The sequence below is a fragment of the Brachyhypopomus gauderio genome, chromosome 8 (genome assembly GCF_052324685.1).
Source record: "Brachyhypopomus gauderio isolate BG-103 chromosome 8, BGAUD_0.2, whole genome shotgun sequence".
NCBI classification, from domain to species: Eukaryota; Metazoa; Chordata; class Actinopteri; order Gymnotiformes; family Hypopomidae; genus Brachyhypopomus; species Brachyhypopomus gauderio.
Window position 1 is genome coordinate 4,237,326 of NC_135218.1, and position 26,700 is coordinate 4,264,025.

Sequence of the window (26,700 nt, forward strand, 5' to 3'; positions counted from 1 at the left end):
TCTTTTAGGGAGTTTTGATTAATTTTGTCATTTACACACACAGCTTGTCTCCTGAAGATATTTTATTTTTAATTAAACTACTGGATTACTGGCATAGGCTATTTTGTATTAAAAATCAGCAAAAATTGCATAATGTCAGGATGCTTTCAGTGAGTAAGCATACGTTTCCAGAATGTTAGGAGTGATTTATTTTACTCGTATACCTTCATTGGCATGCAACTAGCAAATATTATGTGATACTTGGGGTTTTTCGCTCACACGCCACACATCCGATTTCTCACGCCGAAAAAAAAATCTAGTTTATTTACCTCTGATCCATATCTATGATTCAATGAGTTACCAGTTCGCTCTGGCGCAAACACTGGCGATCGATCGATCGCAATATAATACTTAATTTTTGTCCATTTTACGTTCGCCACCACCCCCCCGGCAAAAATTTACGTTCGCAGGACTAGCATTTCTCTCAAAGTCGAAGTACAAAGTAGCCATAAAGGTAGCCAGAACTAACGAACCAAGACACACTAACGCTTTCCAGATTCATCCTTCATGACATAAACATTACGATAACCCAAAAATGACCTTCAGACATTATCATGTATCTATCATATATTATTGTTGCTTATAAATATCATTCTTCCATCTGCTCCCGCGACATACTAAAACACTATCTGGATATTACGTTACATACATCTAAAACTACGGCACGTCTAGAACTGCAGGTCTAGAACTGCAGGTCTAAAACTGCGGTTGGCTCTCCGGCTGTGCAATTGGATGATGTAGGCACACACACACTTGCTCTCTGTCTATCTCACACTCTCTTAAATATCTGATTTCTGGTCATCCGTGATTTCTTTTATGAGCTAGCATTGTCTTTTGGCCTGGGCCGGCGCTCTGACTGGAACGAGAAGTGAGATTCCATCAGACCAAGCTGAACTCATAACCCCGTGGTCTTTGGGCACAAGAGCTTGATCAGATGAGAAGAGACAGATATCATACAGTGGCACGTATGGATGGGTGGAAAGGCAAATGCTAAGAACGGCCCGGGGGACGAGAGGCCTGTCAGCTCCGCGCACGATGTCAAACAAGTCCGAGCAGCCGTAGCTGACAGAGCGCGAGGATGCGGTCCTCCCCCGGGGGCGTCCTGGCCGCATGACTAACGTCAGCGGGGGGGAAATACGCAGGAGTCCGCCTGAAGGACAGACGATGTAACGCGCGACGGACGCTTGACTCACAGAGAGAGCGAGAGGGATGCACGTGGACGGCCGTGTGTTCTTGTAGCAGACCGGGCTTGTGCGGATGAACCCAAGGAACTCTGAGCGAGAGCACTCCCGCCTCCGGGCCCGCGTGGTTACGGGAAGCACGACGGGGTTTCGGGTGAAAGTCGTCGCGTTCGTTCGTCCAGGACCGGCTCGGCTTGACGGGTCAGGAGAGGCACGTTGGATGAAAATCTAATTAGAGGATCGGGCTTTAGGGACCTCTAGTTGCTGGTCAATACACTCCGCATGCACACACACTCACACCCTGTCCCATAGACCCATTTTCTCTCTGTCTCTTCGGATCACCCCCAGGGCCTCGGCATGGCTCTCCGATCTGGGTTATCATTTGGATCACTGCTATTTTTGTTGTCCTTGCCAGTCAAACTGGTCACCTAACAAGGCGCTCGACTCGGGCTAATCATTTGGGTGGCTGCGTGTTATTGTTCTTTAATGTTGTCTTCGTTTGTTTCAGTTTTTATTCCCCACCCACTGAGCAAACAAAAGCTAGGGAGACAGCAGGTCAGGTGGAGGAAGTTTGGAGAGGGAGGGAGGGAGGAAGAGACCGAGTTTGCTGGCGTTTTCCTTCAACACTGCCTTTCTTTTCTTTCACGTACACAGCCGAGATTAAACTGGAATCTTAAGCAGGGTATTAGGCTGTTCCTCCCTTCTCTTCCTTTTTTCACTTGTTGTAATAACGGCAGAGCAAGTTTCGCGCAGTCCCACACGACTTCCCGTAATGCTGACGAAATAGAGCGCCACTGTGCCACCTGGGTCCCGTGCGGTGATAAAATGTGTCAGGTTCACTTTACATTCGCTGAGGAGAGCTATTATCTGGTCCAGACCAAAGAAGTGAGTTGCATTGCAAAACATGCCATTCCCGCAGTCCCTCTCTTCGAGGAGCTCATGCAGTCATGTGACTTGCCAAGACTCTTTTCAGCAGGAGTTTAGGTAACAGTTGGCCCAGTGAGCTGGTTCTGCTCCAGAGCTCAAAACTCAGTCCAACTTGCAGCAGAGTCATAATTACGGCTTTCGGCGCCAGTGTCCACCTCTGAAACTTTTTTTTTCGCAGTGTGTAGTTTAGGTGACCATTAAGAGTCAGCCTATACAGTGGTTCCTCGAGTCCAGAGCCGTGTTCGTAAGTAGAAAAGTTTGTAACTTGAACTAATTTTCCCCATTTAAAATAATGGAAATAGGATTAATCTGTTCCAGGCCAAGGACAAGTACCAAAAATTTCCAAAAATATGAAAAAATAAATTTTTTATTAAGAAACACACGTAAAACTTCAAATTACACGTAAAACTTCAAATTACACAACAAGATAAATAAATAAAAGAAAAATGTACAAAATACAGTAAGAATGAATATGGTGTAATCTTACGTTGGTGGAAGATTAGCCCGGATAATGAAATGTGGCTGAGGAGAGAGGGAGAGAGGGAGGGAGGGAGGGATACGCACTGTACAGGTAGACTACAGACTGGCACGGAACGAAGCATAGACACAGCACTTACTTTACAGTAAACAAAACAATTACACTTGTGCGTTAACATGTGAAAAGAACGTGATTCGTGAATGAGAGGGCATTGTGGGAATGAGAGCGATGCACTGACTACCGGCAGCATCTGGGACCTCGGCGTTTCGTAACTCGAGCAGAAATTTAGTTTGAACCAATGTTCATAACTCGAAAAATTCGTAAGTGGAGCTGTTCGTAACTCGAGGTACCACTGTACTTTACTATATTGTGTATATTTCTGTTTAAATAATAGTTGTAAGCAACTTTTCAACTGAAGAATATTTGGTTCAGTCTGTAACTACTCAGGTCCTGAGGGAAAACCAGTGTGTTCATTTGAACCAAGCCTTAATTATTACCCTCAGATATTTATGAAATATCAAATGTAAAAGTGCTGACTTGATTGATATGTGTTGATTGTGAAACAGGATTGTGTTTGATTGTGTGTGAGAAAGAGAGAGAGTGATAAGAAAGATAGATAGATAGTTAGTTAGTTAGTTAGTTAGTTAGTTAGTTAGTTTAGTTAGTGAGATCATAAGATGTTGAGTGCTCTATTACATTAGCCCATTCCTTTAATTACTAGTAGGCCAGCATGTGTGATCCCCAGTTGTGGCACTGAATGAGAAAGTGAAGCCCGGGGTCTTCTTCTGTTCTCACTCTCTTTTCCTCCACACCAAAGTGACTCTCTGCAGCCAGGGTTTGCATGCATATGTAACTCTAATTGGATGTTTAGTCCAATTAAGAGTGAGCTTATGCCAAAACACATCAAACGCGGACTAGCTGTATCAGACTGAGACAGAGGTCATTATCGGAGTGTAAGGGAGAAAGAGTTACAGAGCGGGGACAGATACAGAGGGCAAAGAAGAGATGATCCAACAGAAGCTTCAGGAAACAGCACAGTACAGCCAACCAAAAGTCAAACACAGTGGAAAGATGAGAGAGAGAGAGAGAGAGAGAGAGAGAGAGGCAGGGAGAAAGAGAGATAATTGAACCCCTTATCCCACTGTGAATAGTATAAATAAGCACAAACCACTTTAAAGGCACATGTAAGTGGCAGAATTATTCACCTGGGAGTTACCACAGCAGCCTCTAATCAGACCTCGTCAAACCAGCCATGTCCTCCAGGATAAGGAACCCAAACCCGAAACTTCTGTCTTCCTCTCTAGATCTCTTTCTTTAATCATTTGGAAGAGTGCCACTGGGAGGGACTGCCATTGTTTGTAGGGAGTCTCCTTTGAGCATAAACATTGCCTGAGAAGCATTTTGTCCTTGCTGTCACTTTGTCTCTCTTCTTTTTTCTTTGTGTTTGCGTGTGCGTGTGTGCACATGTGTGTGTGTGTGCGTGTGTATGTGTGTGAGAGAGAGAAAGAGAGAGAGACAGGGAAAGAGAGAGAGCCATTGTGCTTTTTTAATTCTTTGTAAGTGCGTTTCCTCTTATTTGACGGATAGTCTTTGTGCGAATGTCCCTCTCTGACTTTGTTCATACTTCAGCAGGAGACTAAGTATGAAATAAGGGAGAGATTCGCTTGGGGAAGTTATTCCAGTCCCCTCTAATTTCCAATTTGGATTTCCGCTGCTTCCCTGAAGAGTGACATAAATGGTGCATGAGCCCTTTGAGGAGTGTGTAATGAGAAAAGAGCAATAACCGAGCACGGGCCTTTCGCTGTGATTGTCTGCGGTGCTGTCTGCCCTCCATCTCCTGCTTTTTCTCCGCTCTCTCCGCTCGACCCCTCACACGCGGCCGTCTGTTGCTTTCCGGGATCTGCTCATTTAATCACCGGGCCCAATTTCAGAACACGCCCTTCGCAAGTGGCAACGAAAATGTGATTCGTCAAAGAGCTCTAGATAGCGGCAGTAACAGAAAGCCAATGTGCAAATTACCATTGTGACCAAGTCACGATACGAATGAAAATGACAAAGGAGATTAGTATTATTATAGTCTCCTTTTTTTGCAGTTTGTCAGTGTGAACTAGATCGTTCTCATTTCGGTCTCCTTCCCTCTCCTCCAGCTCATTCACACCATCAGCGTGGTGGACCGGGACGAGCCGCAGTCTGGTCACCGTTTCTACTTCACACTCGCACCCGAGGCCTCCAGCAACCGCCATTTCACCCTGTGGGACATCAAAGGTGAGACTTCTCCAGGTTCATGAACCTGGCCAAAATAATGATTAGCAATTAAAAGGCCCAGTGTCTGGATTAATTCTGATAAAAGCTGTATTATGAAAAGCCTGATTGCTAACTTTTTTTTGGGTTTAGACTGTGGGCCTGTAGATACTGTAGACAATAGATTGCTAAAAAGTGACTGTCTGGCCTAGTATATCAATATCCCGATATCCAATTATCATCAGGGAACATTCGTACTGTCATATTGATAGATATGTAAGAGCATCTGCCAAATGTCATAAATGTAAATGTGAGTGTCAATATAAAAAATAGAATCTATGAGTTACAATTTTTGTGCAATTCTGTGCCGTATAATTTTTTATAGTTTAATTTGCAAGGACATTTATTATGTTTCTGCATATTTGTGTATGGGGACGACTACTTTTTGTATTTCATTTTTCATTTCATTTCTGAGTCTCATTTGACTCAGTGCTGAAGTGCTGAAAATGAATTAGTTGCTAAAAAAGCATTGAAATGAAAGCATTGTATTGTGTTTCATTGTGCAGATAGGACACGCTTCCCCAATGTTTTAAAACTTCTTTCTTCTTCCTTTTTCTGACTGTTTTTGTTTGACATGTCCCCAAATCCTGCCCACCATCCCAAAAAGAGGCGAACAGAAGGAAAGATTAGGCAGAGTTGTATGTTGGAGTGAGGCTCTTTGGAAATATATGTATGAGTTAACGTGATGCATGACTAAATCAAGATTGATGCTCATCTGACACAATGAAAATGTCAGCAGGGAGAGCGGGGAAATGTCAGTGGAGTGTGTGAGGCCAGCTCAGGGCGTAGGGACACGCACAAACCCGTGTGCACGCAGCACAGTGTGACACACGGCCCCCGCGTGTGCCCAGACTTACCGCACACTTGCTGAAACGCTGATTCACATGCATATGTGCCGTGTTCACGAACGGTCACACACTGTCAGACAAGGAAAATGAGTCTTTTTTTTTTTTTTTTTTGCACAAGGTCTCCACACTGTGCATGTGAGCATCGGTGTTCACAGACCTCAAAAACCTCACCTCCTCCTCATCCGTCCCCATCCACCCCGCCCTACCCCACCCTCCCAACCCCCCCGACATACTTCTGATTTCACAGACACATTTATCAACCTGTCAGACTGGATCTGTCATTTTTCCCTTTCTCCATGGCAGCTTCAAGTTACATTCCGTCTCCCTGTTTTCTGTGACACATGAGGACATACACGAGCTTTTTTATGAATCCCGAAAACTTTTTTCAGTGCGGTTAGAAGTGCGTTCCCCTGCTCTTTAGCATCAACAGAGCAGCTCTTCTGAGATACTATAACATTAAGCATGTGCTGTGTTCTTTGAATGGCACCGTCTTGTTCTTTTAAAAATAACTCGACTAGGCACATGCTGAACATTTGATTGACGAGTCCAAACAAAACGCGAAATTTCTTTTCCTTTCAGACAGCTTATCTGAGGTTTGTCAATACTACTGCGCTATTTCCTCAGACTAGTGCCTCTCTTGTCTTTTGGCCATTCATCACTTTTTGAGTCAATAGAATTAGATTTTCGCAGTGTCCAAATGCTTCATTTGTAGCTTGGAAGTTTCATTTATGATTTAAATGAATTAAATTAATTATATACCTCTTTCAATTATGCAAAAGAAGAAGGGGTCATTAATGTTGATGCATATACCCGTAAATGCTGAGATTAAATATTTATCTTGTGTTGATATTAAAACACTTTCCGTTGTGTTATGAGAGTCAAGGGCAGAAAGGGCAACATCAGATGTGCTTCTGGACATTCATTACAAGCTACTGTTTGTGTTGTTCTGACGCACTGTTTACTGTTTATCTGACAAACCGGTTGAAGTATCACTGACAATACCAAACATTGTTTTATATGCATCAGAAAAGGCATTGGTCTGGTTTGCGGTTTTATCATTGCACTATTTTATAGTGTAGCATGAAATGTCAAACAACCCAAAAACTTTGAGAGAATCTATGTTTGAGTTCTAGATCCAAACATATTTGCTAGTCGTTTTTTTTTTTAGGTCTGAACTGTCAGTTTCATTTCAGCAGCGTGCCCAGCATGCCGTGGTTAATGTTGAAGATTTGGAAATAGATTTGTTGTGCTTCTCAGAGCCATGCAGAGTATTTATGAGAACAAGAGTGCCTTTGAAAGAAGATTTGCTGGTGAAGTCAAAGCACAATGTCACGACGGTTTTACTCAGCAGAACCTGCCTTCCAAACAGAGCTGGTGAAATGAGAGAGGATTTATCAGGAGCTCACGCCGGAGCTGCACAGAGGCTGGGACGGAGTCCCACCATGATGGATGGAGCACTGCATGCAGACACACTAGTGGAGTCAGGGCTATACTTTCTCACTTGGCTTTGCAGTTTGTCAGTGTTACATACAGCTCATATATCCACCGTTTTGCTCTGTGTCTAGTAAGCTTTTGGGTTTGTTTGCTTTGTTTTTTTTTTGTTTGTTCTTTTTTTTTCTGAGGGGGGGTTTCTGAAACATGAGTGCTGTATATCTGCCATGTTTTGTAACCACTAGTTCTGCTGGATAAGAAAACTTTGGATGACAAAGAAAAGGGTACATTCATGAAAACTTTATTTTGATTTAAAGTGTGGAGCACATTCCTCTATGCATTAGAATGATGATTTCCTTCTAGCAGCTCTGGGTTTGAGTGTCAGCCATTTGTCCTTCTAAGACGTTGATGCAGTCTGACATTCCTATACATCTACAGGCATTCTAACACTGCCCCCCCCCTGTCTCTGCAGACAACACGGCAGGCATCAGGACCCAGCGCTCGGGCTTCAACCGGCGGGAGCAGAACGTCTATCTGCTGCCCATCCTGGTAGTGGACAGCGGGCCGCCGGCCCTCAGCACCACCGGGACCCTCACCATCCACGTCTGCGGCTGCGACCCGGACGGGGCCATCCAGTCGTGCAGCGCTGCCGCCTTCGCCATGGCAACAGCCCTCAGTCCCGGGGCCCTCATCGCCCTCCTGGTCTGTGTGCTCATTCTCGTGGGTGAGTCCCGCCTCACTCATGGCGTGTCCGCCACCTTCTGTTAACCGCTGGTCGGACTCTACAGCACCGTTCCTGACTGGATATAGCATTCTCAACACAGCGTTAACAAAGGCACGGCAATGGAGTAGTTGTGTGTTGGGTTGGTACAACTGTAGCTGGAATCTTAATCTGTCACTGCGGGCTTAAGAGCGGTCTGTGCGCCCAAAAGATAATGAAGCAACACTGGTCCTGCAGTCCAAGTCCAAGCCAGACCACTAATGAAGGTCTACAGGACCGGCAGCACAAATTGTGCATGAAAAGAAAAGATGCAATAAATCTGTCAGTTGTACCCAAAATACAGCTGCTTCTGACACAGGGTTTAGAGAGTGTATACGTTATATATACATATATTGTCATTTATAATAGTGCTGAAGCAATGTTGCTAGTAAATTTGTTAGTATGTGGTTTACAAAACATGGCATTGGTCCCATTTACCTCCAGCACTAAAATGCTGTCAGTTTTTGGACACCTTATTTGGACTGAGAAAAAACACATGCCAGGCGTAAACCACGAATGTCAAACTCAAAGCCCTCAGGCTGAATATAGCTGCCTCATTTCATTTAGCTCACGTGAACTTATGAAATAAATAGTATTGATACGGCCCACGGGGCACCTGCATTCAGCCTCTTCACATTAGGGCAGCATTAGTGGAATATAATGATTGACTCCATGTCCCAAAATACTTCACCAATCCTGTCAGTTGCACATACACAAGAGCAATGACACCTGACATTCTTCATTGTTTTCCCCCCATGGTCCCCCGTGTAACTTGGTTTACTACAAAGATGTCGCAAATAAAGAAAGGTGAGGAGAGAAGTGAGGTAGTTTCAAGAGGTGTGAGGTTCTAAGCGTAGATAAGCCCGTCTGTCGTCTTCTTTGTGAAGACGCCGTGGCAGCTCGTGGAAGAATCGGCTAAAATATACGGCGTACGATAATCTGCCTCGTGACCATGAACTGCTCAAAGAACCAAAGCGTAGCAACAACAGCTCAGGAAGACCCAGCAGTGTGAGCTGTGTTAAGAAATAGTCAAAAAAAAAAAACTCATTAACCAGAATAATACATATCGCTGCCAAGAAATCCACACTAATCTTACTTTAACTTATGTTAATGTATAGAATAGATGCACTATATATATTGTTCATGAAAAGAATTAGCCTTCAGGATCTCACGTAAATGCCAGTTTCATCTAGGTTATTATTGATGTATACTAACCCCAGCTCTATACCCACCCCTCCTCTATACTCACCCCAGCTCTATACCCACCCCAGCTCTATACCCACCCCAGCTCTATACCCACCCCAGCTCTATAGCTACCCCAGCTCTATACTCACCCCAGCTCTATACTCACCCCAGCTCTATACCTATCCCAGATCTATACCTACCCCAGCTCTATACCCACCCCAGCTCTATACCCACCCCAGCTCTATAGCTACCCCAGCTCTATACCCACCCCAGCTCTATACCTACCCCAACTCTATACCCACCCCAGCTCTATACTCACCCCTCTTCTATACTCACCCCAGCTCTATACCCACCCCAGCTCTATACCCACCCCAGCACTATACTCACCCCAGCCCTATACTCACCCCAGCTCTATACCCACCCCTGCTCTATACTCACCCCGGCTCTATACCCACCCCGGCTCTATACCCACCCCGGCTCTATACCCACCCCGGCTCTATACCCACCCCAGCTCTATACCCACCCCAGCTCTATACCCACCCCAGCTCTATACCTACCCCTGCTCTATACCCACCCCAGCTCTATACTCACCCCTGCTCTATACTCACCCCAGCTCTATACTCACCCCAGCTCTATACCTACCCCAACTCTATACCCACCCCAGCTCTATACTCACCCCTCTTCTATACTCACCCCAGCTCTATACCCACCCCAGCTCTATACCCACCCCAGCTCTATACTCACCCCAGCCCTATACTCACCCCAGCTCTATACCCACCCCTGCTCTATACTCACCCCAGCTCTATACTCACCCCAGCTCTATACTCACCCCAGCTCTATACTCACCCCTGCGCTATACCCACCCCTGCGCTATACCCACCCCAGCTCTATACTCACCCCAGATCTATACCCACCCCAGCTCTATACTCACCCCAGCTCTATACCTACCCCAGCTCTATACCTACCCCAGCTCTATACCCACCCCAGCTCTATACTCACCCCAGATCTATACCCACCCCAGATCTATACCCACCCCAGATCTATACCCACCCCAGCTCTATACTCACCCCGGCTGTATTCACTGAACAAAAGTTTCACTGAACAAACTGAACTAAACTAATAGTATTGTGGTTGTAGCGGGGCCAGAGTTTGGTTTCTGGAGCCTGTGCTTACTCTGTTGAGGAAGGGCCCGTCTCGCTAAATTGTTCAATATCTATAGCAACTGGCCAGCGATGTCACCCCCACCAATGTTATTAGACATTTCATCTCGTGCTCCCTCCAAGAATGAGAGTCACCTCTTTTTTTTCTCCACGATAGTAGAGGCCAGAATTAGCGGGAGTCCTTCTTTACACGTTGACGCCCTGCGCGTAGCTGCCCTAGATACTTTCAGACTAATGCAAACGCGTACCGACTGTGTTTACACCCAGCCGAGTCTCCATCGCGGACCAAAGCCAACGTGCCTTGCGCTGTGCGTTAGCATGCAGGCGCCAGGTGTGAACGGGGCCGGGCGGAGCACCTGTGCTGGTGCTATCACTTCAGCAGCACGTGCAGACGTTCAAACACGTTTCAGAAGAGCCGCTGAGTGACAGCTGGCTGCCTGCTGCACCCCGACGTATTTACATAATGTGTACAAGCAACGAGATCCAATTAGAGTACGAACACAAGATTACACAGGATCACATATTTATGCCAGGTGTAGGTGTAAGAGTGCTGTCTGGATTGCTAACTCGTTAATTCCCGGGTGGAATAGGGGTCAGTTTATTAATTGGCCATAAGTAGAGACTAGCAGGTATCACCTTCAGGCAATCTCAGTGTGAAACTTAATGGATGCAGTGATTAGAAGCGTATTAGCTTAGTGACATCTACACATGTGTGGAATTATGTGTGTGCGTGTGTGTGTGTGTGTGTGTGTGTGTGTGTACACAGCTCTGGAAAATATTAACCACTCCTAAATTTCACCTATACATGTATGATAGTAGGGCTGGGTATCGATTCAAATTCCAAGAATCGATCCGATTCTGATTCTGAAGATTAAGAATCGATTTATTTCGATTTAATCCGATTTAATCGATTCGATCCGATTCGATCCAATTCGGGGTTTAGTGTTATTAAAAATGTATTTATTTGAGCTGTTTCCTGACTATGTACAGAAGCAACATGTTAAAACTAGTATTATATCAATATTAATCAGCAAATAGTTACTGGTAGTTGGTAGTTACTGATGGCTGGTGAAAAGGGTAATTATAAATCTACCTTCAAGAAAGGTAATCCAGGACAATAAACAGAGGACATCTTTGAGGTGTCTATATCTGCAACAGTGGACTCCTACTGGGACACTAACCAGTGCATTATTATTATGATTGAAATAATTAAGAAGTCACCCAAATGCTGTTGCTACCAAATGCATTTTTATTTTAAAAGTGCTTACACTTAATAAACTGAAAGTATAAAATGTAAACGTGTATTTTTCTTTAAGGTGAGATTATAAGAACAGAACTCTCACGTTACGGTCCCCGACCCCTCCCTGTTGGGCGTGTGTTAACGTTGTCTGTGTCTACTCCTGCGTCTGTGTATCTCCGTGGGTGCGGGTGCGTCTTGTGATAATCCTCACCTGTGGCTCGTCTCGTCATCACGTGGGGTTTGTGTGGTTTGTCTACTTAATGTGCGTTCGCGCAGCGTCCAGTGCTCGTCGTTGTTTGAGTCACACATGTTCTATGTAAACGTGTTTTATGTGCGCTGTCTGCGCTTCGGTAAATGTAGTAAACATAACGATTTGGAAAGTGCAAAGGATTCTGTCTCGTCCATCGCCTTGCGCCCAATGTTACAAGAGCATTTTTAACTTTTTTAAACTGTAAAAACACTGGGTAAACTGTCAGTGACATGGACTAACTGTAAATAGTCACTGACACTGGATAAACTGTCCTTCTGTTTTTAGATTGCCGATTTGACTATCGTCGTTACCGTCACTGTCCGACGCCATGTTGTTTTACAGTTAGTTAGACCGAGCACGCCTGCGTGAATTCAGTGACGAGGCGGGGGTAAAAGTTCACTAAAAAATCGATCTTTGGACGTACGAATCGATTATCAGATCATCATATGCTAATCGATTCTGAATCGGAAAATCGATTTTTTCAACACAGGCCTATATGATAGCCATTGCATTCCAGTGTTACATTCTAACACAGATACACCTCATTTTATTTAATGTGGTACTAAAGAATAGACAAAAATAAATAAAGCGTGTGTACTCAGATATTGCCCCTGCACCAGGGCATAAATCCCAGCATCTGAACCTTGCCAAGAATTGTGTGTTGTGGTCAGAGGATTCAAAAGGAGCTTTCTGGTCATTTGCACCATCGTCATGTTTGACGATGCGTAGAAAAAACAGCACCTCATACACATGAAAAACATGGTGGCGGCTCTTTGGTGCCTTGGTGCTGTTTTGCTGCGCGTGATCCAGGGGTTCTTGGTGAGGTCAGTGGCATAATGAATTTCAATTCAACGCCAGAACATTTTACCTGAAAATCTGGTTGCCTCTAGCAGAAGGCTGAAACTGGGCCATGTTTGAATCTTCCAGCCAGACATGACCTGAGGCGCGCATCAGAATACACAAAAGACATGGTTGCAGAAACACAAAATCAAGGTTTTGCAATGGCCCTCTCAGTCTCCAGACCCGAGGCGAAAAATCGGTGGTCTCAGCTGAAGAGGGCAGTTCACAGTGGGAAACCCAAGAATGTCTGAGTTGGATATGTTCTGCATGGTAGAGTGGTCCAAGATCCGTCCACAAGTGTTCTACGAGCTTGTTAAACACTAGAAAGAGTGCTGTCATTCACCCCAGGAGAGGCTCCACCAGATATTGAAATTTGGGGTGACAGTATTTTTGGAATCTGAATTACTATCAATATTTGTGTTATGTATTTATGTTGTGTCTACAACACATATGTTGTGTGTGTGTGTATACTTCAGAAGGACAGAAGGACCTGGATAAGGACCTCTGGAGACCTTGAGATTAATTCATTTAATTTGTTGTGTTATGGAAACGCACACGTCACTTCATCGGCTCATTTCAGTGTTCACCAACAGATGTATTTTTCATAGCTGAACTGCTGAACTCCCCCAACAAGCCTCTTCGGCGGGAACTTCTGTTTTTTTTTTTTGTCCCTGTCCGTGTTTACCGTTCCTTCGATTTCTCTCCTGCTACCATGTCTCTAATGGCCCCTCATCTTTATTTTAAACTTTGATTTGTGTATTGGTTGTGGTGCGCAGGACGCGAGAAGGTGGGGGTGGGGGTGGAGGTGGGGGTGGAGGTGGGATGGCGGGGGAATCAAGACTGAAGTGACATGAAAGCCAATCGATATTTCATGCTTCTCTCTCGCTCTAACGACTTTGCTTTTGGGCCGCTCTCTTTCATGTGGTAAGGGGGGGGGGGGGGGGGGGGAGCTTTTGTTCAGGTAGTGAGCGCACACAAAATGGAACCCGCTGAATGGCGTCCAAGCACTTTGCCAGGAATGAAGTGAGCGGGTGAATGGATGCAGCCCCTCGATCGCAAAACGAGCAGCATCAGCACCTCCGTCGCCACAGAGCGGCCGGAGCTTCGAGCAGAGCAGCTTTTACAGACATCCACGACTCACACTCACTGACTCACAGCTTGACAAATGATGGAGACAGAGAGAGGAGAGTCATGTTGTCACGTCCGAAGGTGGAGTGGTTAATTCTTTATTCTGTCTCTCTCGCACACTCGCACGCACACGCTAAGCTTTGTCCTTCTTAAAAACTGTTATGTCACTTAGTTCAGTGTATTATTCTGCCCACCTATGGACCTCTGCCATCTCCTCCAAAGAAAATTCCTGCCTTACTCACTTGTTGGTTTAAAATCACTAAAGCCCAAACAGACCGTAGCTGTCGGCTGCACTCACGTCCTCTGCGTCCAGAACCTAATAAATGCATTCGCATTGTAAACAAAAAAAAAAAAAAGACTAAACTTCCCTCTGTGAATTTACAATCATCTTACAGTTTAAATAAATTGGAGTCGCAGATGCGAACGTTCCCTGAAAACTCGTTTTGTCAGCGGTGCGCATTACTATTTCTCCACGACATCTTTGTCCCTTCGTAGTGTGCAGGCTTATACGTAATAACCATCAGTAAGCATTCTCAGCATTGCCGGTGCAACAGAGTGCCCTTAAAAGGTGTTGCCAATCTGGAAAGGATTACAGGTGGAGAGATCACAGCTCGGGAGAATGAGAACAGCTCAGTGCAATAGCATGGGGAAGGTTCTGTGTGCGGGCCAGGGGCAGACGGAGCCGGACAGGTATATTGGACATCTAAAGCAACAGTGCCTCGCGGTTACTGTTACGCCATCCTGACGGACCTACTGTTGCTCGGGCAGAGTGCAACCACACTTTGGGCCTGTGATGGGCGTCCCGGTCAGTCAGTGTCCATGATGGGGGGGGGGGTGAAAACAAAATTCCCCCTAATTAGCTGCAAAACAAGCAGCACCTCCCGGAGTGGGTGGAGAGGGGTGGAGTGTAGGTGATGGATCCATTTGGGTGCTGGGCGGCAACCTGCACATCCACCCCAATTACTGCCCATCTGCTGTGATGGGACCCGCCGCCCGCCTGCTGCCCAGGGGGAAATTAGCTGTCTTGTCAGGAGTGTTTGTCGAAACATCTGCACACCCAAGAAGTGCCACACGTTTCACGGGGGAAGGTACATGTCGCAGCCGCATAATCCCCCCCCCCCACCTCCCCGAACCCCCCCAGTGTCAGATACGGACCTCCTTGGGCGCTTAATGGACAAGCGCTGGCACTTACTTGGATTGATATGGGTTTAAGTGTCTTTGTGGATTTGGAGATCTGCTGAGAGAGAACAGAACCTTGAGCACATTGTAAATCCTGTGAGAATACCGATTCCATCTCCTTACAGATGCACTTTTGTTGCTTCTCAATGTCCCCACACTCATTCACACACAGTTATTAATACTAGTCACTATTCCCGCCCAACGTCTAAAGATTTTAAAGAGACACAATTCCTCTGACTAGAAATGCAACATGTTTGGTCCTAAAGTGTTGTAAGTGTGGCCCACATCCAGGGGGCGCAGATCTCACCATCCAGATCGCTTCCCATTGGCATCTTCTACATGCATTACTATGATTAACATTGTGACTTCACATCATTAGTAGTGTGAGAGTGACCTGTCGGATGACGGCCTAACAACCCAACGCTTGGTGACTCCTGCTTCACCATGACAGGAAGAGGAGACACAGAAGGATCAGAGAGCGAGATTGCTTTGAAGTCTTGGCCACCACTGGTCAGTTATCAGCGTGGTAGCTTCTCCGAGTTTGGAAGTGCTGTGGTCTGCAGAGAGAGCCAGTGCAGCCCAAGTCTGTTTCCTCAGTCACTGGCTATTAGGGGCATCTGATTATGATGGAATTGAAAAGTAAATCCAAATTAAACCTGCATGGTCGAGTCACCTCCACCGGGCTTAAAGGCAGGCATGGTAATAGAGAGAGAGAGAGGTATAGTGTGTGTGTGTGTGTGTGTGAGAGAGAGAGAGAGAGAGAGAGAGAGAGAGAGAGAGAGAGAGAGAGAGAGAGAGAGAGAGAGAGAGAGAGAGAGAGAGAGAGAGAGAGAGCGAAAGAGAGAGAGAGAGTGATCAGAGTTTTTTAAAGAGGAAAGTCAAAAGTCTTGGAGAAATCCCTCAGCCCTAACTCTCTCCCTAAGCCCTAGCTCTCTCCCTCAGCCCTAGCTCTCTCCCTAAGCCCTAACTCTCTCGCTCAGCCCTAACTCTCTCCCTCAGCCCTAGCTCTCTCCCTAAGCCCTAGCTCTCTCCCTCAGCCCTAGCTCTCTCCCTCAGCCCTAGCTCTCTCCCTCAGCCCTAGCTCTCTCCCTCAGCCCTAGCTCTCTCCCTCAGCCCTAGCTCTCTCCCTCAGCCCTAGCTCTCTCCCTCAGCCCTAGCTCTCTCCCTCAGCCCTAACTCTCTCCCTCAGCCCTAGCTCTCTCCCTCAGCCCTAGCTCTCTCCCTCAGCCCTAGCTCTCTCCCTAAGCCCTAGCTCTCTCCCTAAGCCCTAGCTCTCTCCCTCAGCCCTAACTTTCTCCCTCAGCCCTAGCTCTCTCCCTAAGCCCTAACTCTCTACCTCAGCCCTAGTAGTCTCCCTCAGCTCTAGTTATCTCCATTAGCCCTAACTCTCTCCCTCAGCCCTAACTCTCTACCTCAGCTCTAACTCTCTCCCTAAGCCCTAGCTCTCTCCCTCAGCCCTAGCTCTCTCCCTCAGCCCTAACTCTCTCCCTAAGCCCTAGCTCTCTCCCTCAGCCCTAACTCTCTCCCTAAGCCCTAACTCTCTCCCTAAGCCCTAACTCTCTACCTCAGCCCTAACTCTCTACCTCAGCCCTAACTCTCTCCCTAAGCCCTAACTCTCTCCCTAAGCCCTAGCTCTCTCCCTCAGCCCTAACTCTCTCCCTCAGCCCTAACTCTCTCCCTCAGCCCTAACTCTCTCCCTAAGCCCTAGCTCTCTCCCTCAGCCCTAACTCTCTCCCTAAGCCCTAACTCTCTACCTCAGCCCTAACTCTCTCCCTAAGCCCTAACTCTCTCCCTCAGCACTAACTCTCTCCCTCAGCACTAACTCTCTCCCTCAGCACTAACTCTCTCCCTAAGCACTAGCTCTCTCCCTCAGCCCTAACTCTCTCCCTCAGCCCTAACTCTCTCCCTCAGCCCTAACTCTCTCCCTCAGCACTAACTCTCTTCCTCAGCCCTAGCTCTCTCCCTAAGCCCTAACTCTCTGCCTCAGCCCTAGTAGTCTCCCTCAGCTCTAGTTATCTCCATTAGCCCTAACTCTCTCCCTCAGCCCTAACTCTCTTCCTCAGCCCTAACTCTCTCCCTAAGCCCTAACTCTCTGCCTCAGCCCTAGTAGTCTCCCTCAGCTCTAGTTATCTCCATTAGCCCTAACTCTCTCCCTCAGCCCTAACTCTCTACCTCAGCTCTAACTTTCTCCCTAAGCCCTAACTCTCTCCCTCAGCCCTAGTTATCTCTCTCAGCCCTAGCTCTCTCCCTCAGCCCTAACTCTCTCCCTCAGCCCTAGCTCTCTCCCTCAGCCCTAGCTCTCTCCCTAAGCCCTAGCTCTCTCCCTCAGCCCTAGCTCTCTCCCTCAGCCCTAGCTCTCTCCCTCAGCCCTAACTCTCTTCCTCAGCCCTAACTCTCTCCCTAAGCCCTAACTCTCTGCCTCAGCCCTAGTAGTCTCCCTCAGCTCTAGTTATCTCCATTAGCCCTAACTCTCTCCCTCAGCCCTAACTCTCTACCTCAGCTCTAACTTTCTCCCTAAGCCCTAACTCTCTCCCTCAGCCCTAGTTATCTCCCTCAGCCCTAGCTCTCTCCCTCAGCCCTAACTCTCTCCCTCAGCACTAACTCTCTCCCTAAGCCCTAGCTCTCTCCCTCAGCCCTAACTCTCTCCCTCAGCACTAACTCTCTTCCTCAGCCCTAACTCTCTTCCTCAGCCCTAACTCTCTGCCTCAGCCCTAGCTCTCTCCCTAAGCCCTAACTCTCTGCCTCAGCCCTAGTAGTCTCCCTCAGCTCTAGTTATCTCCATTAGCCCTAACTCTCTCCCTCAGCCCTAACTCTCTACCTCAGCTCTAACTTTCTCCCTAAGCCCTAACTCTCTCCCTCAGCCCTAGTTATCTCTCTCAGCCCTAGCTCTCTCCCTCAGCCCTAACTCGCTCCCTCAACCCTAACTCTCTTCAGGAGACCACCCCAGTCCTCCTTCTCTGTAATTTTCCAATCAATTTATAAACAAATAAATATAATTAAGACCTCCCACCCGAGTCGTTTGTACAGATTAGTCTGACACTGATCTTTTTCACCCATATAATACTGTTAAAAATAACCTCCTTGACGAAGAGCGTCCATTTGCACGTACCTGTTCTGGGGCGACATCTGTGGCTTCTCTTCAGCTCTTTGACTTTGGTAATCTGTCTAGCTGTATAGGAGCAGATGAATGAACGCTGGTGTGCGGTGGCCCGACCGCACACACGTGTGTGTTTATGGGGGTGGCGTTTTGGCTCACACAACCCTGGCCGTAAATCTGTGCCTTATACGATCCGCACGGAGCGTCGCTCGCATCAACGAGGGCACTAACATGGCTGCGCCACTCTCTGTCCATGTAATACACTCCCACCATCAGACCGGCCATAAAACACAGAATGCCAGATCCGTGTAGGTCCATCCGGGGCTGTATATCTGAATATACTTCATCCGGCATCTGTTGTCGGGCCTGTGTGTCCGGCCGGATAAACAAGAAAACAACAGCAAAAAAAAAAAAAAAGACCACAGTGGGACAGTCTAGTAGATGCATGAGCACAATGTTAAATACTGCTTGTTTTTCTTTTTTAGTGCATTGGCATGCATGCTTCTGTGTGTGTGTGTGTGTGTGTGTGTGTATGTGTGTGTATGTGTGTGTGTGTGTGTGTGTGTGTGTGTGTGTGTGTGTGTGTGTGTGTTTGTGTGTGTGTGTGATTTGCGAGCAGCTTACCCGTACTGAGTCAGGCTGGATAAATGGGCTTCTTACGGTTTGCAGCTGCGGCTGTATGACTTGTGCTTCTCAGCCTCAGAAAGGATGAGGAACGGCACAGCAAACTTTTAGAAACTTTGCCATTACAGCAGATCATTGGGAGGTTGATGATAAGTGGGAGGGGGCTGTGTTAGTGGCTTGGCCACATTTCAGTACGAGCAGTGTTCAACGCTGGGATTACCCAAGGGTTTTGGTTAGTGAAGTTTCTGCAAAGTTGCCTTTGCCAGTAAGGTTATTGTGACGGGCGGGGTGAGCAACTAAAAAGGAAGCGATCACGCCAAGTCTCAGGGAAAAAGGATGGTTTAATAGAAAGTGTGCAAACCTAAAACCCGTGCAATAGATCCAAATTAAGGATATAATGACCAGCGGTCAACTGGTACAAAGACAAGACATATATAGGCAAACAAACGACCCTCAGGTGAGACGGATCACGGGCTCCGCCCACCTGAGGGACGCATACAACGTCACAAAACAACAACAACAGCCGCTGTGGACGGAGACGACCGGTAGGGGGCCGCCTCACCGTGACAGTTATAATATTTATATCTACAGACGTATTCCAAAAATTAAGCCCAAATTAATCATAGCGTGGAGAAAGAGAATTAAAATGAAAATTGACAATGGTGTGTACAATGTGGAAAGTGAAGACACTTAAAAGGCAGGATATATTCAAAATATATTGATCAAAATGTGTACTTTTCTCCTCCTTCAAGGGCATTTAATTATTTTCCAGCTCTTTAGTGCTACCTTCTTACCTAATGGTTGGACGTCTTCAAAGGGATTTTATCCCAGAGAACCCAGGGATGCCATATAACTAGATGAAAGCCCTGTGGACTGACCCGACCGTCTGCTCTTATATCAGAGTGACATGGTGCATGGCACAATAACAGTCTTCTTCCACCGATTCTCATGGCATATTAATGACCTTCGATCCCCAGACAAAAGTCATTAATAAAACATTAATAAAACATCAACGTGTCCCTCAAGAAATTTGAACTTTAGGGGCAAGAGATGTCACCGTTGGGCCTACTGTAGAACTCAGTCACAGAATTCATCACACACACCGGTATCATTCCACTTAATATGCCGGTAGTAAGCTTCTGGCGTTGTGATTTAATTGTTTGGAACCATTTCTGTTTCTTTCAAGTGCAATTTCGTATGCAATGTATGTGTGTGCGTGCAGTGGAAGAGTTGCAGTTTAATTAATCACATGCAGATCAAGAGACACAGGGAGTTTTCTAATCACAAATATAGGAACTAATTAAGATAATTCAGCCTGGATTAAGGGCTCATTGATTTATTTAGATGAATACAGCTTTTGTTTTCTTTCGTTCTCATTAGTGGATTAAATGATCCATCTCGGTTGTTTTCCTTTTCAATTCCATCTTAATTTCCCACTCATTACAAATATATCTGTACACCACCTTAGGGCAATGTTTTGGAAAGTTTTGATCTTTCTTCATGCTTTTGAATAATCTCTGTCTCAGTCACACATTGACAGGCAGATCATGTTTAAAGCTCTGACCAGGAATCAGCTCCAGCAGCCTCAAAGCCAGCTCAGACATAGCTGTGCTAACCGCATAGCAGACGCACATCACACACGTCTGGTCGGATGTGGGTTTTTAGCACCGTTACCCCCAAGCATCTTCCGTTACCCTCGAGTAGTCTACTTCTACATTTTTTTCCCAGCTCGCATGTTCACATCTGTCTTTGAGCTGTAGGACCCACTTGCCTGACGGTACCTTCCGGTAAAAAGTCTTGTCAAGGCACAAAAGGGACACCTCTCTCATTAAAATGAACACGGTGCGGTAATATGGTCCCCGGCAGCAGGACAGTGTTGGGGTCAATTCGTTAATCTCTTTTCTACGCTCTCCTCTGCGCTCTTCCGACAGGGTGAGACAGGGCGAGACAGGGCGAGACATGGTTCAACCCGCCTTGGATGGTTCCGGCTCTCTAATTTGGTCTATTTGTTTATTTACCAGAGAGAGAGCCCGAGGTTAATGATATACTGTTTCTTATTCAAGGCATTTATTATTTAATACTTACCTATGACAAATATTCCATTAATTTTTCTTTATGGATGTCTTGACAAGGATAAACAGTCTTAAGTACTGTAAAGTCTTTGTAGTTAATAGGCATAGCCCTGTGTTGACGTCAGCTTTAAGAGCCTGTTTCACACATGATCTGGACAGAGCATTTTAAAAGCATCGTCGTGCTAACATCGCAAGACAAATGACAGTGCTTCTAAAAGCTATAATAGCTGTTACATTCAAGTTACATGTGCCGGATATGACTGTAAAGTCACCTTTCGACTCCCCATTTTTTATAGTTTTTATTATTTTTGATAAATCTTTTTGTGTGTATCTTTTTGTGAGTCTGATTCTTCTTCAAATTTTATACTAAGGTGAAAAACTGCTTTATTTTTATTTATGCTATAAATGTAATATGCATGCTGGTTCATAATTACCATAATCTTCAGTATAGCGCAGGACCACTGCTAAATCTTTAAAAGGCCATCATCATATCAAAATGTAATGAGAGAAACTCAAAAGGTTTTATGAAAGTTTATATTTTTATAAGTCTGTCCTCACTGATACGATCTTGGTAGTAAATGGAGCTCTTGCCCATTTCTGCTGCATAATACTATCATGTCATTCTGATTTGTCCCATCTCTCTCTCCGTAGTGCTGGTGTTGCTGATCCTGACTCTGAAGCGTCACAGGAAAGGCCAGCGCATATCCGAGGACGAGGAAGACATGCGGGACAATGTCATCAAGTACAACGACGAGGGCGGCGGTGAGCAGGACACCGAGGCCTACGACATGAGCGCCCTGCGCAGCCTCTACGACTTCCCCGAAGTGAAGCGCTCCGACACGACCTCCGACCTCCGCTCCCTCCCCCAGTGGGTCCAGACTCGGGCCGGCGGGGGCGGGGACGTGGGCGTGGCCGACTTCTCCCTCTTCAACGGCTACATCCGCAAGAAGGTGGAGCAGGCGGACGCGGACCCGTCGGTGCCTCCGTACGACTCGTTCCAGACGTACGCGTTCGAGGGCGGCAGCTCGCCCGCCCTGTCGCTCAGCTCCATCCGCACGCTCTCCACCACGTCGGAGCAGGACTTCTCCTACCTCAGCGACTGGGGGCCGCGATTCAGACAGCTGGCTGGGTACTACGCCCCAGCAAAGCCCGAGGAGGAGGGGTCCTAGCGCCCGCCCCGCTACGCCCGGCACGCTCACTCGGCCCCGCCCCTCCGTTGCTCCACCCTCTCGCCCGAGCCGCCTCCCACCGAAGGCCTGCGGCAGCTCTCTTCCTAGACGTCACCTGGAACACAGTATTTGTTACCACAACTCGGGGAGGGGGCGGGGTGAGATCAACAGGCCGGACCCGGAGGGCCGCGCGGGACTCCAGTAACCTGACACCTGTCAGAGCCTCGCACAGATCCAAGGCTGTGCCGCGTGTTCAACACTGAGCTGTCACTGTTTCCTTTCCAAATCCATTTCTTTCGTGTGCGCGTTTGTGCTTTTCTTAGTCCGTCGCCGGAGACAAAGACTGGTGACTCACTGCAAGATGAAAGACAGGACATGGTCCCGCAGAACTGGAGGAGGTCTTTAACCAAGCCAAGGCAAACGAACCCCGGAAAAAAATAATGTATTTATTTAAGAAAAAAAAAAAAACAAAACAAGATATTTATGTATTTATTGCTTTGTATTTATTTATTTATTTCTTCATCCTGGTCATTGTAAAGAACGCAAGAATGGACTTAATTATAGAAGATTACTGAAGTGCACTGGATGAATAATAAAAACTGGACACTGAATCATTGAGGTTCGCTGCATTAACGGACAGATAAGCACGACTTCAAGGCCATTGACATCTGAGGATGGAGGGAGAGGTCTGGGGAAAATAAAAATGCATTTATTTTTTAGAAACCCTTTTGTAAATTACAGCCCAACTGAGGGAAGGAAGGGTGTGTATGTGCACAAACGTGTGTGTGGGGGGAAGGGAATGAAATTATATATATATATATATATATATATATATATATATATATATATATATATATATATATATATATATATATATATATATATATATATATATATTCCAGTTTATGTCCTGCCATGCATTTTGTGTATTGTGTTGAATTGATTATCCAAGTCACATATTGTGGACAGTGAGATTTGTTGAGTTTGTTGATTTTTTTGCTTTTGAAGCTGTGTATTTAAAAGGCAGACTGTGATCTCCAGGAAAGAAGAGAAAGTCCAACATGATGACAAATTTTCGTCCAGTGATTTTTTTTTTTTCTTTGTACTTGTTAATTTTTTGCCATTCATGTTCATTCAAGCTTTGTGAATGTTGAGTACATTTTAACTTTAACTGTTTCAACACGCATTATTTAATTGGTTTCATTCTGTTTATATCACAATAATAGTTGGCAAGTAAGAATGTTTACCTAAGGCCTGGTTACGCTGAGCCAGTCTTTTTTCTGAGAAAATAATAATTCTGAGTGAAGTCTCATAACTCTTGCCTTAAAAGATGTGCAGAGATACATGTCATTTGCCCTTGCTAGAAAATGACTTGTCAGAAATCAGCATTTTCTTTTTGATAACAAAGACCAACATCTAACTAGTCACGCTGTTACTCTCCCAGGCACACGGAGCTATGATTAAGCCAATCACAGCTAAATCTTAGTGTCATGCAAATTACTGCTGTTTGTCATCCCATTACATCTTGTCTGTTGCCTTGAACATGTTGTGAGACTTCAAAAAGATTGATTTGCCCCAGGTGCTCAGAGTACCCAGGCCGTAAGCACATGCAGAGGACGTCATCGCCTAAGATCTAAACCTGCAGCCATTCTACTGTCGACCCTAACCTGCTGATGTATGGATAAAATGTACAATTGAAATCAATAAATATTTAAGTTCTTTCTAAACTGTTGCCTGTCGGGGCCGTGCGGGGTGAAAACACGCGTTTGATGGTAATGCGGCCGTGCCATAATCCGATCTGCTTGTGGGATGTAACGTCTCTGGCTTGGTGAATGCGGTACCAGCAGATGTTTCATTTTACTTTCTGTCGTTTGGCTGTTGCTCAGTGCCATGAGCCTCTGATGGATGAGCTCCCCTGGCACCTCGGATGGCAAGGAAGCCCTCGCAGCGCCGGTCTGCCTGGCCTAGGCGATTCTCGAGACGTGTTTCAAACAAGGCCAACCCCCCTCCCCCCATGACGGCACGGGGAACTGGCCTAATTGAATCGCTGGGCGACGTGGATACGAACGACCTCGAAATGCCAACAGGAGCTTTTCGGGGGGGAGCAAAAGTCGAATGTTGGATTGCGTGTGTGGTGACGGTGGCAGCCTGTGTGTTGTAGTTTAGACCACACAGCAGAGGAAGAGGAGGATGAAGAAGAGGAGACGTCGGTGTGCGTGTTAGCTGCAGTCCTCGCTGATGGCTGTCCATGAGAGATCATTATGGTAATGGTGGAAAGGAGGGTCCCACAGTCGTAATGAAGTCCTCATCAAGCAAATGTCGGTGGAGAGGGAGGCGGTGACTAATTCAGCGAGGGACAGGAGCGAGTGTCTGCTCAGGGAGTGTGTGGCGGCCTGTCGGTGGTCACTGTATGACTCCTGCGCGTAAAACGTCCCACTTCGATCTGACTCATCACCTTCATGTTTGCATTGATGGACTCCACTTGTTAATGCATTAACGTGTTGCAATAAATCACACCTAAATTCCGGTTTAATCCAGCAAGGGTAATGTGGGGAACCTTCAGCTTGTCTCCCCCGTGCAAACGTGGTGATTGACGTTGCTCCTGGGTGCCTGGCTCCCTCGTGTCTCCTCTGCGGGCTGGAGTGATTAGCGCAATACGTATTCTCCCACCGGGAGACGCGGGAATGTGTGTCGAGACGTAGCACTGAGGAATAACCGCAATAAAACGGCATCATCAGAACTCTACAAGAATGATCAAGTGCGTTATCTGTATTTACAACCATTAATGTCAGTGCCACAATGTGCAGTTCTGTGGAGAATGTAAAATATAATATTTACCTTATTTATATGGAACATTTCCAAGGTTTATTTATATCAGGTTTAAATTTGAACTCTATTCATCTGCTTAATGAGAGAAAAACATGCCAATTAAAAAAGTCAATTTCAAAAACACCTCAAGTGAGCATCTAATTAATATTGCGGGGGGGAAAAAAAATCACAAGGGACACGAACATGTCTAGCTGTCATGCCAAGGTGACATCATTCATGTTCTCGAAGCTGCTAGTGATCATCTCCTAGTCTTTCATTAGCACACTACACTGCCTCGAGCTTACTGTAGCTGAGCGTGCATGCATTATCTGTCAAAGCTTCAGAGTTCAGCGGCTTGTTGTATTCAGCACTCACTGAGCCGCTGAATGGTCGCTGATGGTAAACAGTGTTATGACAATACATAGCACAATCTGCCCAGTAATTAAGAGGTGAGAAATCCCTGTTTGCTGTGAGATCAAAGATCACAGGAGCCAATTTGCACCCCGGCCTTCCAAGTTAGACAGCTTGGAGAAATCATAAACACTACAGCATCAAAGCTCTAGAATCAACCACACTAATAATGCCTCCACTACCTTGAATTATGTCTACCTCTTAACCTTGACAGTACCACGCATAAATTTGCTAAATAAATTTCATCATGAACCACACTGGGCGAAGCGTAATGCACTGCAACAGTATGGCAGGCTTGTCTTGTCATGTTTTACAGGTTAAGCCAGTGCCAGGAGACTCAATTTCAAGAATTCAAGCTTATCAGCTGCGTTTCGCAGGCCAGCATCTGTATATGTTTGTCCGATGTTCTGCTCATTGGGACAGTAAAGTGTCAGGACATGCAAGTTTGCTTTGATGCACTTTAATTGAGATGTAGGGGCAGGGATCGGTATTGGGGAGGTGGTAATCAGCGTTGGAAACACAGCTGGCATCATGTTCGCACCCCCACTGCACATGTGCCAAGTATAGTGTTTATTTCACACTGGGCCTATTTCACAGTTCATCATGTCCGTCCACATGAGGGTTCTGAGGTGGAGCTGGTGGAGGAGAATCACCCTCACTCTGTTTTATGTGCTCTCCTGTGACTTTGACCTCCGACGTAGCGGACTGTGGAAGGGACTCTTAAGGCATATCGATTTTGATGTGGTATCAAAGATATTAAGATAATTTTGGTGCAGGTTAAATAAAAAGATTTTTTTTTTATTCTTGTTGGTTGCTTGGAAGAAAGTCAGCAAAGTGAAAGTTTCAAAAGACCTAAAAAACATGAAATGGGTTTTAAATAATTAGAGCGTAAGGGTTTTGTTGTTGTTGTTCAAAGTGAAATTTACAGGTCGATTTATCTCTGAGGTCATGATGAGAATCGCAAATTCGTTTTCTTAACCACGATTGGTTTTCCCATATTCTGTACTTTGCCATTTGACTTTTTGGAGGCATCTTTTTGTCTTCATTCTGTTCCTAAGACCTGACAAAGCAAGATGTAAGCTTCTTTTCTGAGAAGAAAGGCCTGCTGCACCTCACTCCCAAACATCTCACACCGTGCCAGAAGCTTGGAGCACTAACTACTGGAGATCCAGAGCAAGTCTCTGGATGGCTAAGTCACTGTAGAACCCTCCCCAAGGGACCTCAGACAGTCATAAGTCAGTGGACTCACGGCGAGAGATAGTAAATGGTGTTGTTTGTTCTTGGTCTAATCTGTGGTATACTCCTCCTCTCTGACAACAAACATTCCCAGAGCCCCAGTGTTTGTTTTAAATTAGTCCTTTGAACACTAGAAGTGCACCATGAATACTAGGCATCCTAGTTTACAGCACAATTAATTTTTAAGAGCAGTAAATTTCGGAAAAGAAAGAAGCTTCCGGTTGTTTAAAGTCAAATCCATTCTCGTTTTGCCTCCTGTCTTTTGTTGGAAGTGACACTGTAATGCAACAACATTCATTTCCCAAAGCACTGAGGGATGGCAGCCCACAATGTTAA

The 26,700-nt window shown here is 46.0% G+C and overlaps 1 protein-coding gene across 2 annotated transcripts in view; it reads left to right on the plus strand.

Annotated features, from left to right (window-relative positions):
* The window catches only part of cdh22 (cadherin 22), a 141,580-nt gene extending 118,903 nt beyond the window's left edge, over positions 1-22,677 (plus strand). For both annotated transcript variants that reach the window (XM_077013855.1, XM_077013856.1), the window contains 3 exons: positions 4,773-4,890; positions 7,678-7,929; positions 21,392-22,677. In XM_077013855.1, the coding sequence (XP_076869970.1) occupies positions 4,773-4,890; positions 7,678-7,929; positions 21,392-21,909 (888 nt within the window). In that variant the 3' untranslated portion in view covers positions 21,910-22,677. The remainder of the gene's footprint in view (positions 1-4,772; positions 4,891-7,677; positions 7,930-21,391) is intronic.
* Positions 22,678-26,700: the final 4,023 nt, after the last annotated feature.